The following is a 17,331-nucleotide window of genomic DNA, read 5'->3' on the forward strand; positions in this document are numbered from 1 at the left end:
TTGGCAAGAAGAATAAAAGGTTGTATTATTTTGTACGTCAGAAAATTCAAAACCTATCATTGAAACCTATCGAATATTGAAAGGTCTGGACAGAGTGGATATGAAGAGTATGTTTCCTGTAGTGAGGGAGTCTAGGAACAGAGGGCACAGTGTCAGAATTGAGGAATGTCCTTTTAGAACAGTTATTAAGAAAAAATTCTTTGCCCGGGGGGTGGTGAATATGAATATGTGGAATTCTTTGCCACGGATCACTGCGCAAGTCAAATCATTAAGTTTATTTAAGGCAGAGGTTGATAGATTCTTGATTAATTAATTAGGCTGCCAAAAGTTACGGGGAGAAGGCAGAAGAATGGCGTTGAGAGAAATGATAGATCAGCCATGATGGGCTGAATGACCTAGTTATACCCTTCAGGAAGATCTCGGCCCGAAACATCGACCGTACTTCTTCCTATTGATGCTGCCTGGCCTGCTGTGTTCCACCAGCATTTCGTGTGTGTTGCTTGAATTTCCAGCATCTGCAGATTTCCTTGTGTTTGCATCTTTTAGTTGTGTTTTAGCTAACAAGTAGAAACCTAACATCCCCCACCTTCCTTTTCAAAAACAAATACCTTTACCCAAGGTGCACAATGAATGATTAAATAATGGAATAATTCTGGCTTCTACCCCTTTCTTTCCAGACCTTGGCCCAAACATTGACTGTTTATTCCTCTCCACCGATGCTGCCTGACATTCTAAGTTCCGCCAGCGTTTTGCATGTATTGCTCTGGATTTCCAGCATCTGCAGAATCTCTTGTGTTTATAATGGAGTAAATTTTTTGTTGGAATTTCATTTTCAGTATAATAAATTTTCAGATAAGGTCAAGGAGATGGGATTTAGCTTAGGTCCAAGCCTTCATAAAGCAATCTTGAAGTGTTTTGACAAAAGAATTCCCCACAGCACAAAAGAGATGCATTCCTTATGTGCATTGGAGATGCATTTGCTTAGAAACTTCCCTTGAACTACAGCCATTATAAGGTTGTAAACCCTACAACTATCAGGCTCCTGTATCAGTGTGGATAACTTCACTCAAAACAGCTCCAAACTGATTCCATAAACTATGGACTCACTTTCAAGGACTCGACAACACTTGCTCTCAATATTATTTATTTATTTTTATTTGTAGTTTGTCTTCGTTTGTTTGTCAGTCTTTGTGTGTAGTTTTCAATGATTCCATTGTATTTCTTTGTTTTACTGTGCATGCCTGCAAGAAAATAAATCTCTGGGTAGTATATGATGATATACACTTACTTACTGCCTGTTATGCCGCTGGCATTTAGGGTAGCAATGAAGGTCCTTTCTCTGGCGATGTTCAAGACTTCCTTCATTGTGTCAGTAGTTTTCTCTTGGTTTTCACTACTATCAGTCATGCAAGTCCCGTGTGGACACTCAAGAATCCCACTGCACTCAGATGTGGAAGGATTCTTCATTGCTGTTTCCGTAACTATTTTCTGAAACCATAGAAACTACAGCACAGAAACAGGCCTTTTGGCCCTTCTTGGCTGTGCCGAGCCATTTTCTGCCTAGTCCCACTGACCTGCACACGAACCATATCCCTCCATACACCTCCCATCCATGTATCTGTTCGATTTATTCTTAAATGTTACAAAAGAACCTGCATTTACCACCTCATCTGGCAGCTCATTCCATACTCCCACCACTCTCTGTGTGAAGAAGCCCCTCTCCCCTAATGTTCCCTTTAAACTTTTCCCTCCTTACCCTAAACCCATGTCCTCTGGTTTTTTTCTCTCCTTGCCTCAGTGGAAAAAGCCTGCTTGCATTCACTCTATCTATACCCATCATAATTTTATATACCTCTATCAAATCTCCCCTCATTCTTCTACACTCCAGGGAATAAAGTCCCAACCTATTCAACCTTTCTCTGTAACTGAGTTTCTCAAGTCCCGGCAACATCCTTGTAAACCATCTCTGCACTCTTTCAACCTTATTTATATCCTTCCTGTAATTTGGTGACCAAAACTGAACACAATACTCCAGATTCGGCCTCACCAATGCCTTATACAACCTCATCATAACATTCCAGCGGACGTCTACATCTGCGCCAAGTGCATCGAGATGCAGCTCCTAAGGGACTGCGTTACGGAACTGGAGCTGCAGCTCGATGACCTTCGTCTGGTCAGGGAGAGTGAGGAGGTGATAGAGAGGAGTTGCAGGCAGGTGGTCACGCTGGGGCCACGGGAGGCAGACAAGTGGGTCACGGTTAGGAGGGGGAAGGGGAAAAGTCAGGTAATAGGGAGTACCCCGGTGGCTGTGCCCCTTAACAACAGGTACTCCTGTTTGAGTACTGTTGGGGAGGACGGCTTACCCGGGGGAAGCGACAGTGGCCGTGCCTCCAGCACAGAGTCCAGCCCTGTAGCTCAGAAGGGTAGAGCAAGGAAGAGGAGGGCAGTTGTGATAGGGGACTCGATAGTAAGGGGGTCAGATAGGTGATTCTGTGGACGCAGTCCAGAGACCCGGATGGTAGTTTGCCTCCCTGGTGCCAGGGTCCGGGATATTTCTGATCATGTCCAAGATATCCTGAAATGGGAGGGTGAGGAGCCAGAGGTCGTGGTACATATAGGTACCAATGACATAGGTAGGAAAAGGGATGAGGTCCTGAAAGGAGAATATAGGGAGCTAGGAAGGGAGTTGAGAAAAAGGACCGCAAAGGTAGTAATCTCGGGATTACTGCCTGTGCCACGCAACAGTGAGAGTAGGAATGCGATGAGGTGGAGGATAAATGCGTGGCTGAGGGATTGGAGCAGGGGGCAGGGATTCAAGTTTTTGGATCATTGGGACCTCTTTTGGCGCAGGCGTGACCTGTACAAAAAGGACGGGTTGCACTTGAATCCTAGGGGGACCAATATCCTGGCAGGGAGATTAGTGGGGGCTACTGAGGTGACTTTAAACTAGAATGGTTGGGGGGGTGGGAATCAAATTAAAGAGGCTAGACGTGAGGAGTTTAGTTCACTACAGGGGGATGAGAACCAGTGCAGAGAGACAGAGGGGTGTACAGTGAGGGTAGAAACAAAAAGTACTATGGAGAAAAATAAAAGTGGCAGGCCGACAAATACAGGGCAAGCATTAAAAAGGGCCACTTTTCAGCATAATTGTATAAGGGCTAAGAGAGTTGTAAAAGAGCGCCTGAAGACTTTGTGTGTCAATGCAACGAGCATTCGTAATAAGGTGGATGAATTGAAAGTGCAGATTGTTATTAATGATTATGATATAGTTGGGATCACAGAGACATGGCTCCAGGGTGACCAGGGATGGGAGCTCAACGTTCAGGGATATTCAATATTCAGGAGGGATAGACATGAAGGGAGGGGAGGTGGGGTGGCGTTGCTGGTTAAAGAAGAGATTAACGCAATAGAAAGGAAGGACATAAGCCGGGAAGATGTGGAATCGATATGGGTAGAGCTGCGTAACACTAAGGGGCAGAAGACGCTGGTGGGAGTTGTGTACAGGCCACCTAACAGTAGTAGTGAGGTCGGAGATGGTATTAAACAGGAAATTAGAAATGTGTGCAATAAAGGAACAGCAGTTATAATGGGTGACTTCAATCTACATGTAGATTGGGTGAACCAAATTGGTAAAGGTGCTGAGGAAGAGGATTTCTTGGAATGTATGCGGGATGGTTTTTTGAACCAACATGTCGAGGAACCGACTAGAGAGCAGGCTATTCTGGACTGGGTTTTGAGCAATGAGGAAGGGTTAATTAGCAATCTTGTCGTGAGAGGCCCCTTGGGTAAGAGTGACCATAATATGGTGGAATTCTTCATTAAGATGGAGAGTGACATAGTTAATTCAGAAACAAAGGTTCTGAACTTAAAGAGGGGTAACTTTGAAGGTATGAGACGTGAATTAGCTAAGATAGACTGGCAAATGACACCTAAAGGATTGACGGTGGATATGCAATGGCAAGCATTTAAAGGTTGCATGGATGAACTACAACAATTGTTCATCCCAGTTTGGCAAAAGAATAAATCAAGGAAGGTAGTGCACCCGTGGCTGACAAGAGAAATTAGGGATAGTATCAATTCCAAAGAAGAAGCATACAAATTAGCCAGAGAAAGTGGATCACCTGAGGACTGGGGAGAAATTCAGAGTTCAGCAGAGGAGGACAAAGGGCTTAATTAGGAAGGGGAAAAAAGATTATGAGAGAAAACTGGCAGGCAACATAAAAACGGACTGTAAAAGCTTTTATAGATATGTAAAAAGGAAAAGACTGGTAAAGACAAATGTAGATTCCCTGCAGACAGAAACAGGTGAATTGATTATGGGGAGCAAGGACATGGCAGACCAATTGAATAATTACTTTGATTCTGTCTTCACTAAGGAGGACATAAATAATCTTCCGGAAATAGTAGGGGACAGAGGGTCCAGTGAGATGGAGGAACTGAGCGAAATACATGTTAGTAGGGAAGTGGTGTTAGGTAAATTGAAGGGATTGAAGGCAGATAAATCCCCAGGGCCAGATGGTCTGCATCCCAGGGTGCTTAAGGAAGTAGCCCAAGAAATAGTGGATGCATTAGTGATAATTTTTCAAAACTCGTTAGATTCTGGACTAGTTCCTGAGGATTGGAGGGTGGCTAATGTAACTCCACTTTTTAAAAAAGGAGGGAGAGAGAAACCAGGGAATTATCGACCAGTTAGCCTAACGTTGGTGGTGGGGAAACCGCTGGAGTCAGTTATCAAGGATGTGATAGCAGCACATTTGGAAAGTGGTGAAATGATCGGACAAAGTCAGCACGGATTTGTGAAAGGAAAATCATGTCTGACGAATCTCATAGAATTTTTTGAGGATGTAACTAGTAGAGTGGATAGGGGAGAACCAGTGGATGTGGTATATTTGGATTTTCAGAAGGTTTTTGACAAGGTCCCACACAGATTAGTGTGCAAACTTAAAGCACACGGTATTGGGGGTAAGGTATTGGTGTGGGTGGAGAGTTGGTTAGCAGACAGGAAGCAAAGAGTGGGAATAAACGGGACCTTTTCAGAATGGCAGGTGGTGACTAGTGGGGTACCGCAAGGCTCAGTGCTGGGACCCCAGTTGTTTACAATATATATTAATAACTTGGATGAGGGAATTAAATGCAGCATCTCCAAGTTTGCGGATGACACGAAGCTGGGTGGCAGTGTTAGCTGTGAGGAGGATGCTAAGAGGATGCAGGGTGACTTGGATAGGTTGGGTGAGTGGGCAAATTCATGGCAGATGCAATTTAATGTGGATAAATGTGAAGTTATCCATTTTGGTGGCAAAAATAGGAAAACAGATTATTATCTGAATGGTGGCCGATTAGGAAAAGGGGAGGTGCAACGAGACCTGGGTGTCATTATACACCAGTCATTGAAAGTGGGCATGCAGGTACAGCAGGCAGTGAAAAAGGCGAATGGTATGCTGGCATTTATAGCGAGAGGATTTGAGTACAGGAGCAGGGAGGTACTACTGCAGTTGTACAAGGCCTTGGTGAGACCATACCTGGAGTATTGTGTGCAGTTTTGGTTTCCTAATCTGAGGAAAGACATCCTTGCCATAGAGGGAGTAGAAAGAAGGTTCACCAGATTGATTCCTGGGATGGCAGGACTTTCATATGAAGAGAGACTGGATGAACTGGGCTTGTACTCGTTGGAATTTAGAAGATTGAGGGGGGATCTGATTGAAACGTATAAGATCCTAAAGGGATTGGACAGGCTAGATGCAGGAAGATTGTTCCCGATGTTGGGGAAGTCCAGAACGAGGGGCCACAGTTTGAGGATAGAGGGGAAGCCTTTTAGGACCGAGATTAGGAAAAACTTCTTCACACAGGGAGTGGTGAATCTGTGGAATTCTCTGCCACAGGAAACAGTTGAGGCCAGTTCATTGGCTATATTTAAGAGGGAGTTAGATATGGCCCTTGTGGCTACGGGGGTCAGGGGGTATGGAGGGAAGGCTGGGGCGGTGTTCTGAGTTGGATGATCAGCCATGATCATAATAAATGGCGGTGCAGGCTCGAAGGGCCGAATATTTTCTATGTTTCTATGTTTTATACTCAATACTTTGATTAATAAAGGCCAATGTACCAAAAGCTCTCTTTACGACCCGATCTACCTGTGACGACACTTTTAGGGAATTTTGTATCTGTATTCCCAGATCCCTCTGTTCCACTGCACTCCTCAGTGCCTTACCATTAACCCTGTATGTTCTATGTTGGTTTGTCCTTTCAACGTGCAATACCTCACACTTGTCAGTGTTAAACTACATCTGCCATTTTTTTAGCCCATTGTTCCAGCTGGTCCAAGTCCCTCTGCAGGCTCTGAAAACCTTCCTCACTGTCTACTACACCTCCAATCTTTGTATCATCAGCAAACTTGTTGATCCAATTTACCACATTATCATCCAGATCATTGATATAGATGACAAATAACAATGGACCCAGCACCGATCCCTGTGGCACACTACTAGTCACAGGCCTCCACTCAGAGAAGCAATTCTCTACCACCACTCTCTGGCTTCTTCCATCGAGCCAATGTCTAATCCAATTTACCACCTCTCCATGTATACCTAGCGACTGACTTTTCCTAACTAACCTCCCAGTCAGTTTGTTTGACCAGTCAGAGTTGAGAGCTCTGAGCTGAACCCCCAAACCTGGAGGACCGGTAGACCACCCTTTGACCTGTTTAGCATAGGTGACCTTACCAAGAACCAAAGTGCAAAACCCTGACTCTAGCTAGCATAGCACTCCATGTCATTGAGGCATGCAAGACTCTAAACCATGACAAGGTTGTGGTCGTCTTGGAGGATGGTGACATATATGTACTTTGATAATAAATTTATTTTGAACGTAGATAAAAAATGGGACAATGGTTGAACTTCTAGTGAGAGTAATACAGCTTTGAGGATATTTGCAGCTAAAGATTCCACAATCTGGGAAGTCTTGCTTTATTTCCATTGAATAAAATGTCTACTTTTAGATGGCATTTCCTAGCAGGTGTACCTACCTGTGCTCAGTGGCATTTCTCTTCAAATCCTTGTTTGTATTTCTGTCCTTCTTTGGATGAAGTGAACTTTTCATGCTTCAGATTGGATAGAGGTTTTATTCATTGGGTGGTAAATATACACACAGTGGCCACTTTATTAGGTACATGTGTACACCTGCTTGTTAATGCACATATCAGTCAATCATGTGGCAGTAACTCAATGCATAAAAGCATGGTCAAGAGTTTCAATTGTTGTTCAAACCAAACATCAGATCAGGAAGAAATATGATCCAAGTGACTTTGACAATGGAATGATTGTTGGTGCCAAACAGGATGGTTTGAGTATCTCAGAAACTGCTGATCTCCTGGGAATTTCATGCACAACATTCTCTAGAGTTTACAAAAAATGCTGCAAGAAACATAAAACATCCAGAACGCGGCAGTTCTGTGGGTGATGGAGAGAGCTCAGAGGAGTATGAACAGACTGAAGCTGGTAGGAAGGCCACAATAACTCAGATAACCATGCATTATGACATTGGTGTGCAGAATATCATCTCTGAAAGCACAACGCGTCAAACCTTGAAGTGGATGGACTATAGCAGCAGAAGACCACCCTGGGTTCTACTCCTGTACCTAATAAAGTGGCCATCTAGTGAATATAAATGCATGCAAGTTAGAAAAAAGTCCTCTTTAAGTTAATGCAGAATGTTAATTCACTTTCCGCATGTCAAAAGTTAAGCAGCAAAGTTGTCTTCAGCAAGTTTCACCACACATTCAAAACCATATAATGCCAAATATAGGATGATTTTAGTAATTTTTAAACTTAAGACCAAATAAAAGTTTTCTGAACTTTATTCATAAAAAATGCCAAATGCATATTCCAACTTAACAAAAATGAATTCTTACATCTGTAAGTGGTATTTGACAGTAAACTTGTAACAGTAACTTTTTAATGAAAAAATTATTTAGGTTACTTATCGGCATTCTATTAACAAACTTAGTGTGAAAAAAATCAGACTTAACAAACAAAGAAATAGGCAAAGGTTTTTCGTAAATTTAAGAAGTGGCTGTCTGTTCCCAGAACCACCAGCAGTTAAACAGTCTCACTACAAATGTTCTTGCCTCATGAAAATGAACATCACAATTTTACAAATTTTAAATTAATATTAATTTTCTCAAGTATGTAATGGGCAGTGATAATTGCGATCTTTTATTCCTAGATTAATGTAATTCACATTGCAGCAGGTATATAAGATAACTATCTTTACCAGAGAGAAAAGGATGGAAGTTATGGAACAGATCTATTTGTTGAAAGTGCTTGAATAGGGATTATAGAAACATGATTGTCAACCAATTTTTGGTCTTTATCCAGTATTAGACTGGTATACAACCACGAGTAACATGAAGACCTTAATTCAACAGATTCTACTGAAACCTAATCCAGAGGCACATTAATTTGATGGAATAACTTTCTCTCTTAAAGTTCAAAGTTTATTTTATTATCAAAGTACATATATAACACCATATACAACCCTGGATAATTTTTCAATGGATAATTTTTTTGCCTGAGTCCTAACAAATTCATTAAAATTTGTAAAGTACACCTGGGTTTTATATTCCAATGCTTGGTGAGACGATGAAACACAAGGAACAAGTATGTACAATATCCCATTGAATATTGAAAGGCCTGGATAGAGTGAACGTGGAGATGATGTTTTCTGTAGAGGGGGAGGTCTAGGACCACAGGTCAGAGCTTCAGAATAGAAAACCAGAGATGAGGAGGAATCGTCAAGGAAGTCCGCAGATGCTGTGAACCCAAAGCAACACATACAGAATGCTGCAAGAACTTCTTCAGTCCTGAAGAAGGGTCACACCCAAAATGTTGACTGTTTATTCTTTTCCATAGATGCAGCCTGACCTGCTGAGTTCCTCCAGCTTTCTGTGTGTGTTGCGTGAGATGAGGAGGAATTTCTTTAACCAGAGGCTGGTGAATCTGTGGAATTCGTTGCGACAGGCGGCTGCGGAGGCCAAGTCATTGAGTTTGCTTAATGTGGAGGTTGATAGGTTCTTGATTAGTCAGGGCTTCAAAGGTTACGGGGAGAAGGTCTAATTCTGCTCGTACAGTACATCTTATGTGCATATAAGCCACAATGTACCTTAGTTCTTCACCATCAACAATCCCTTTTTTTGAAGACTAATGTCTAAGATCTTTATATTTAAGTGCAGTTAGCAAATTGATGTTAGATCTGCATTTCAAGTTTGTTGTAAAAGGTACAATTTATCCTCTTCTTTCCCACTTCCATAGGTTTCTTTTTTTTATCTAACCTCTTTTTAGATGCTGACCTGGAGCATGGGATGTTTGATGATGGATGCTACTGCCACAAGAGAGGAAGTACAGGAGTCTTAGGTCCCACACCACTAGGTTCAGGAACAGATACCACTATTTAACCATCAGGCTCCCAAACCAACATAGATAACTCACCTCAACTCTGGATTGATTTCAGAAGCTATGGACTCACTTTCAAGGACACAGCAACTCATTTTCTCAGTTATTTGTTTATTATTATTTGTTTTTTTCGCACAGTTGTCTTCCTTTGCATATAGATTGTTAGTCAATCTGTGTGCAGTTTTTCATTGATTATGTTGTATTTCCTTTGTTTTACTGTGAATGTCAGCAAGAAAATGAATCTCAGGGTAGTACATGGTGACATCTACATAAATTCACTTTGAACTTTGACTCCGATCTGTTTATCATCAAAAGAAACATTCTGCTGTCTCACCTAAGACCAGGAGAGGCAGCTGACTATTAGAGAGGAAATCCTATACCAACCTGATTCTGGTTTTACTCCACATTTATAGCGCTGACAAGTCACTGGTCACCAAACAGGATTAAGGATCCTGGCCAGTTCTCCATCTAGATTAAGAACTTTAATTTAATAATTTTCAGCTAGAGGGTGGTGAATTAGTGGAATTCATTACCAGAGCCAGCTGTGGGAGGCCAAGTCATTGGGTATATTTAAAGAGGAGGTTGACAGGTTCTTGATTAGTAAAGGCGTCAAAGGTTACAGTGAGAAGGCAGAAGAATGGGGTTGAGATGGAATGGCGGAACAGACTCAATGGGCTGAATGGCCTAATTCTGCCCCTATCTCTTATGATGGTCACCTTGTCTTGGTAGTGAGGCTCCTGAGTTCCTGAGATTCCGAGAGCGATGCCGACTGGAGTTCAGCCATCTGGCACTAAGCTCCTAGTAATGGCTACTGCAGATAACAGTTACGAGATGGCTAACTTAAGGGAGGGAATGACGGGTGCTTTTTAAAAAAAAATGGTTCCCATTTCAGTAAACCAATTTATTCAAAACCAATGTATTAGTAGCTTTACACCAAGTTTGGGATGTAGCACAATTAACCATTGCAAACAGATAAAAATCACAAGTTTTGCATTTAGCTGGAGATGCAATGTAAATGTCAGAAGCCTGTGGTTTATTTGAGCTACTGCAAATTAAAATAAATTAGATGCAAAGAGATGAGAGTAGATTAGACTGGAGGTTTTCTTTAATAGAAGAAGCACATTCTACTACCTTCTGAAGGAAGTGCTTTTTATTTGTAGCTGCCAACTGGCTTAGCTGGTTCTATCACCACTACGCAAATGCAGTTTACAGCCCTGCACATTACTAAACTGGTCTGCACTGCAATTCTTAGTTTACAGAGGCATTTTATAAAATATGTACTGCACTGACTTTAGGTTATTCTCTTACAAGGCACAGTTTGGACTACAAATAACGCCACAGTTTAAACATCTCAGGAGGATGCGTAGATATTCCTGCAGAAACAAGCTGGATACTCAGGTGCAGTTTTGTGAGGATCTTGATGGCTTCCTACAGTAATTTTATTCCTTAATTGCCCATATTCATTGCTAAAGTTGTCTGTGGAGGGCAGGTCATTAAGTATATTTTAAAAAAGTGGTTGGAAGGTCCTTGATTAGCGAGGGAGTCAAAGGTTATGGGGAGACAGCAGGAGAATGGGGTTGAGAGGGAAAATAAATCAGACATGATGGAATGGCAGAGCAGACTTGATGGGCTGTGTGGCCTAAATCTGCACTTCTGCCTATGGTCTTGAGGTTTTATAAGAGACAGTAAATCCCAGATAATCAACATGGTTAGATTTAAAGCACCCTTAAACCTGTTTTTGTTTGGAAAGATTGGCTAAAGATCTATCTTAATGTGAATCTTAAATATCAACAACTTACACTAGTCCACTCCTAGCTACTGCAACATTAGCAGTGCACTTCCCATTAAAGGTATGATAGGGACCCAAAACAGCATGTGCTATAGCAATTCATAAACACAAGAGATTCTGCAGTTGCTGGAAACCCTATGGGAACAGTTTGTTATATCTGAACTGCTCATTTGTGGACATTGCACATCTATAGTGGTATAATTGGATTTTACATAAGTAATTATCAAACACCAAGTTAAAAAATGATCACAGTTTATTTTCCATTCTTTGTTCACATTGTTCCTATGACATTACAGATACTGCAGCTACGGTGTAAGATTAATCATTTAAAAATGGTCACTTGAGGGGACTTGATTTCGTTTTAAAGCAACATGCATGCATTTAAAAAAAAAAGCTTGAGTCTTGTGTTCGGATGATAAAGTGGCAATATTTGTAATTAAGAGAAACTGCAATGAGATAAGTTTTGATCTTACTTGACCTAAAAGTGCCATCTGCACAATTTTTAAACCAGTTACCTTCTAAATATAAAAACTGCCTGATGTGACAAGGTAAAATACTCTTCATTAGATTATCCAATTCTTAATCAAGGAAGTGGAAGAAGAAGATTGATATGACTGTGAACAATGTAAATCCACTCATAATATGATCTCTTTTACTTTTGTGACAAATTCAGTGTGAACTCAAAGCTACAGAGGGAATTCTTATCCATCTCCTAATTACTTGGTGGGTCAAAGCCATCATCTGAAACACCATTAGACTGTGAGATCTGTTAATGCTTGGTTGTCAACCACATGTGCCTTTGCACCTGAACCTTGGATACAGTGGTCAGAAGACCAAGCTGCAGGGAATCCTTGATATCCGCCAATTTGTATTAACAACCAGAAATCTTCCCTGTAATGACAGATAACAGGGATTCCACCAAAACTATCTATATCTAAAGAACAAAATGTAATTTATGTGATCATTCAAAGTTCTTTGGGCCCAGATGGTCTCTGTAAAAGTACAGGTCAATCTTGGAAGGCAAGTACACCACTTGCTTCTAATTTCCAACATTTTTCACTGATGTTCAAATGTCACATACACTTAATCATTCTGAAATCCTGATGGGAATTCATAAACTATATGTTAATCTGTTTTCTTTTCTACCATGCTTTTTTCTTCCAGTTCTTCATCTTTGAGTGCTTCTGAACTTTCTGTAGTTGCATCATCCTTTTCATCTTCATTGCCGTTTTCCTCCTTTTCTCCGTCGTGGGGCTCTGCATCTCCCTGTTCAATGGCTTCACTCTGGAGTAGTTCTCCTTCTTCGGGTTCATATTCCCCATCTGCCGTCCAGATTCCGTAACACATGATGCTAATAACCCCCAGAGGCAGACCAAAGAGAAAGCAGCCGAGGAGGGGGGAGGCCTTAAACACTGACTAATTAAGCACAAAAGGACACAATATCAGTATTTTTTATTTTTTTCATGTGAAGAAGATAGAAAAAACACGGCAAAGAATGTTGTTTTCTAGCAAACTTTCTTAAAATTATCAACTGTATGAGAGATTAAAGATTTAGTTTTACCATAAGACATGGGAGCAGAATTAGGCTATTTGGACCATCAAGTCTGCTCTGCCATCCCCTCTCAGCCCCACTCTCCAGCCTTCTCCCTGAAACAATTCTACTGCTTTAAATATACCCCATGACCAGAGCAATCTGTGGCAATGAATTCCACAGATTCACCACTCTTTGGCTAAAGAAATTTCTCCTCATCTCTGTTCTAAATGGATGTCCTCGTATTCTAATGCTATGTCCTCTGGTCTTCAACTCCCCGACTATCACAGTATCATATCGAGACTGTCGTACTAATTACACAAATTAACATTCACCATGATAATGACTCTAGAAGCGTCAGAGAAACAAATGGAGGTTTCAGCAACAGATGGGCTAATTCAGGGGTAAAGCAGGTAACAGAGGTGGACACCCTGCACGTTGTCTGTGTGTGCCTTGGACAAGCAAGACTTACAAGACAGATGTACGAGGTTTGTGCAAGGTGGAGAAAATGTAGATTATGGGTGTCCTCAGGTTCTGTGTGGAAAAAGTAATTTAATGTTAATGAATAATGCAGCTAAAGAGAACCATCTGCATGTTGAAGTGGTGTGGGCAAGTCAAAATGTTGGGAGCGGGAAGAGAAATCATTCCAGAAAAATCCTAGACAAGTAAAAATAACACCAATGAGAGGCCCCAAAGTGAAACAATGGAGAAAAGTGGAGAAAAATGTTGAAATGGAAGAGGTATAATTGGTCATCGATGGGAGATAGAGCCAATAAATTAAATTACTAAATTCACACTCACCAGACAGAAAATTTTAATGGTATTTATAAAGTAAGTTTTTTATTTTATGCAGGGAATTTCACAAAGTTGGTTGCAGATAGGGTCGTAAAGAGAGCTTTTAGCACATTTGACTTCATAAATCAAAGTATTGAGTATAGGAGTTCAGATGTTACACTGAAGTTGTATAAGACATTGCTGAGGCCTAGTTTGGAGTATACAGTTCTGGTCACCTACCTATGAGAAAGACATCAATAAGATTGAACAGGTTAGGACTTTATTCCCTGGAGCATAGGAGAATGAGGGAACATTTGATAAAGGTATACAAAATTATGAAGGGGTATAGATAGGGTAAATACAGAAAGGCATTTTCCCCTGAGGTTGGATGAGACTAGAAGTAGAGGTCATGGCTTTAGGATGAAAGGTGAACATGAAGGGAACTTCTTCACTCAGAAGGTGAGTTTGTGGAATGAGCTGCCAGCAGGAGTGATGGTGTGGTTTCAATTTCAATGTTTAAGAGAAATTTTGGTCGGTGCATGGATGTGTTGGGTATGGAGGGCTATAGTCCGGGTACAGGCAGATCGATGGGACTAGGCAGAATAACAGATTGGCACAGACTAGGATGGGTCAAAATGCTTGTTTCTCTGCTGTAGTGTTCTATGACGCTCTCTGACATACAACAAAATTAAGCAGCTTGAAGGGAAAAGGAAGCTGAAGATGGGAGAGTATGTTGGTTTTACATGGGAGAACAAGATATAACCAGTGACACCTGGATAGTTTGGAAAAGCTAAGTGCAGAAAAAGTTTTAAGGGCATGATAATCAGAGGGGGATAAAAGTGAAACTATAGGAACCTACAAAGCAAGGAAAAAGTTGGATGCAGTTTGGAAGCTTGACAGTAAAGTAGAAATTTTTCAAATGGTCTGTCTTGAATTGCAATGGCACCCAAACAATTGCTTTGTAAGATCTTAACCCAATGAACTGTAAATATATGCAATGCTCAATGAGTCTTTTAGTTTTACTTCTAGCTAATAATGATAATTCTAGATTTACAAATTTAATTGCAAATGAAACAAAATGTGCAAATACTTACTAATATTGTGGACTTCCCATCATATAACAGTCTTCTAATACGATGATACAAACTGTCTCCTCCCTGTGCCTGAATATCAAATGAAGGAATAAATGAATTTACTGTTGAACAGGAAGCAAAAATGCAAAAGAAACTAACTCAAAACTACACTTAAGAGCTGGAAACTATCAAGAATTTTAACAACAAATTTCCAAATGTACTCAATAATCGAATCAGAGTAATGGCATTTAGAGCTTGCAGGAATGAAGTGATAAGTGTTCTGTGGGGCAACTGTACCATCCTTGCTTCTCTAAATGGCTGAATTCACAGATGAGGAGCAGCTCCTGTGCACTTATTATTTAGCTGTATTATTACAACCAATTAGGTTTAGTTCTCTCTTTTTCCATTTCCCATTCTGGCTCTCCTCTCCTCACCTGCCCATCGCCTCTCTCTGGTGCCCCTCTTCCCCCTTCTCCCATGGTCCATTCTAATCTCCTAACCGATTCCTTCTTCTTCAGCCTTTTACTTTTATCCACCTATCACCTCACCGCTTCTCACTTCATTACCCCTCCCCCATCCACCTGTCCTCCCCCTCACCTGGTCTCACCGATCACTTGCTAGCTCGTACACCTTCCCCACCTCCTACTTTCTTATTCTGACTTCTTCCCCTTCTTCTCCAGTTCTGATGAAGGGACTTGGCCCGAAACATCAACTGTTTATTACTCTCCCTAAAGGCTGCCTGACCTGCTGACTTCCTCCAGCATCTGCGGAATCTCTTGAATTTAAGATTTACTTCTGAAACTGGGACAGTTTGCTGATGTCCTCCTCAAAGGAAATGGCTAAATTTGAACTTTCATAAGGTAGTTTTTCTTATCATTCTCAGCATTTAGATGCTACTGTTAGCAGACTTACACTTCTCTAATGAACCAAATAATAAATTCTCTTCAATAATCTGCAATGGTTAATAAATCTGTGGTTCAGTGGAATCAGGAGGTGGGAGAGGGAAAACATCAAAACAAAAATAAAATTAGACTTTTGTTAAAAATGCCAACTACTGATAAACCTACTTCTGCTGATCCTTCCATGATCTTATTAATAAACTTGATGAGGTCCTCAGTGCTCCCAACTGGTGTTTCTGGTAAAAAGTACTGTTGGTTTGAGGTGTTCAGAACAACCATAGAGGGAACGACCACCTCACTGAAAGAAAAACAAAGGAATTTCAAGCAAATAGTAAGGGATAATACAAAACAATAATCTCAAAAATCTGCTTTGCATTTCTATTCAGGGTATTCTTAAAGGATAGTCAGTATAACCAGCAATAAACATATATGAATAATATATAGTTCCACTTAGTGGTAACAACTGTAATTACTTATATAGTGATCAGAGCCCTCCCAAGCATTGAGCACATCTACATGAAACGCTGTCGTAGGAAAGCAGCATCCATCATCAGAGATCCCCACCACACAGGGCATACTCTTTTCTCACTGCTGCCATCAGGTGGAAGAGACGAGAGTCTCAGGACTTGCACCACCAGCTTCAAGAACAGTTACTGTACAGGTCGGCCGGCAGCTGTTATGTAAAAAGGGAGCTTTGATGGTGTTTGTCCATTGGATGTGGCGTATCAGTGGCGTCAACAGAGCTCTACAAACTAAATAAAAGTACAGAAGGGATAAGTGGAGCGGCCACTGTCAGGAGTAAAATCGACAGGTTTTGGCTCAAAGGAGGCTTCAGCTCTGTGTAAAGCGTCTGTTGAGATTTCCTTCTTGTTTTTTTTCCCCCCTCTCTTATGGTACCATTTAAATGGCTGTGGTGTGCTCTTCGTGCTGGATGTTGGAAAACCAAGAGTCTCAGAGTCTCCCAGGGAAACTACATCTGTGTGAAGTGCATCCAGCTGCAGCTCCTTGAAGACCGTGTTAGGGATCTGGAGCAGCATGGACGACCTTTGGCCTGTACGGGAGAACGAGGATCAAAGTTACAGGGACGTAGTCACCTCGAAGTTGCAGGAGGCGAGTAGCTGGGTGACTAACAGGAGAAATAGAAACAGGCAGTTAGAGCAGAGCACCTTTGTGGCCATTCCCCTCAAAACAAGTATACTGGATACTTTTGTGGGGAAAGACCTCCCAGGAGAATGCCACGGCGACCGGGTTACAGGCACTGACCATGAGTCTGTGGTGCAGCAGGGAAAGAGAGAGAAGAAAGGAGCGGTAGTGATAGGGGACTCGATAGTAAGGGGATCAGACAGGAGATTCTGTGAATGTGAACACAACACCCGGATGGTATGTTGCCTCCCAGGTGCCAGGATCAGGGACGTCTCGGATCACGTCCACTACATTTTGGAGGAGGGGGAGCAGCCAGATGTCTTGGTACATGTTGGTACCAGTGACATAGGAAGGAAAACCAATAAGGTCCTGAAAAGAGAATTTAGAGAGCTAGGTAGAAAGCTGAGAAACAGGACCTTGCGGGTAGTAATTTCTGGATTGCTGCCTGTGCCACACGCCAGTGAGGGTAGAGACAGGATGATTTGGTAGATAAATGCGTGTCTGAGAAGCTGGTGCAGGGGGCAGGGCTTCAGGTTCTTGGATAATTGGGATCTCTTCTGGGGGAGGTATGACTTGTTCAAAAGTGACGGGTTGCACCTGAACCTGAGAGGGGACCAATATTCTCGAGGGCAGGTTTGTTAGAGCTGTTGGGGAGGGTTTAAACTAACTTGGCAAGGGT

At 41.6% G+C, this 17,331-nt stretch overlaps 1 protein-coding gene across 2 annotated transcripts in view; it reads right to left on the reverse strand.

Moving 5' to 3' along the window:
- Window positions 1-1,158: 1,158 nt before the first annotated feature.
- Window positions 1,159-17,331, reverse strand: part of LOC140199885 (protein disulfide-isomerase TMX3-like) — a 162,643-nt gene continuing 146,470 nt past the window's right edge. Inside the window, exons 14-16 of one of the 2 annotated variants that reach the window (XM_072262397.1) lie at window positions 15,678-15,807; window positions 14,632-14,700; window positions 1,159-1,241 (exon numbers count right to left, since the gene is read on the reverse strand). In XM_072262397.1, the coding sequence (XP_072118498.1) occupies window positions 1,182-1,241; window positions 14,632-14,700; window positions 15,678-15,807 (259 nt within the window). In that variant the 3' untranslated portion in view covers window positions 1,159-1,181. Of the gene's footprint in view, window positions 1,242-11,467; window positions 12,649-14,631; window positions 14,701-15,677; window positions 15,808-17,331 lie in introns of those variants that run through there. The other variant, XM_072262392.1, reaches the window with a different exon arrangement.

Source organism: Mobula birostris, chromosome 1 (genome assembly GCF_030028105.1).
Source record: "Mobula birostris isolate sMobBir1 chromosome 1, sMobBir1.hap1, whole genome shotgun sequence".
Taxonomy (NCBI): Eukaryota; Metazoa; Chordata; class Chondrichthyes; order Myliobatiformes; family Myliobatidae; genus Mobula; species Mobula birostris.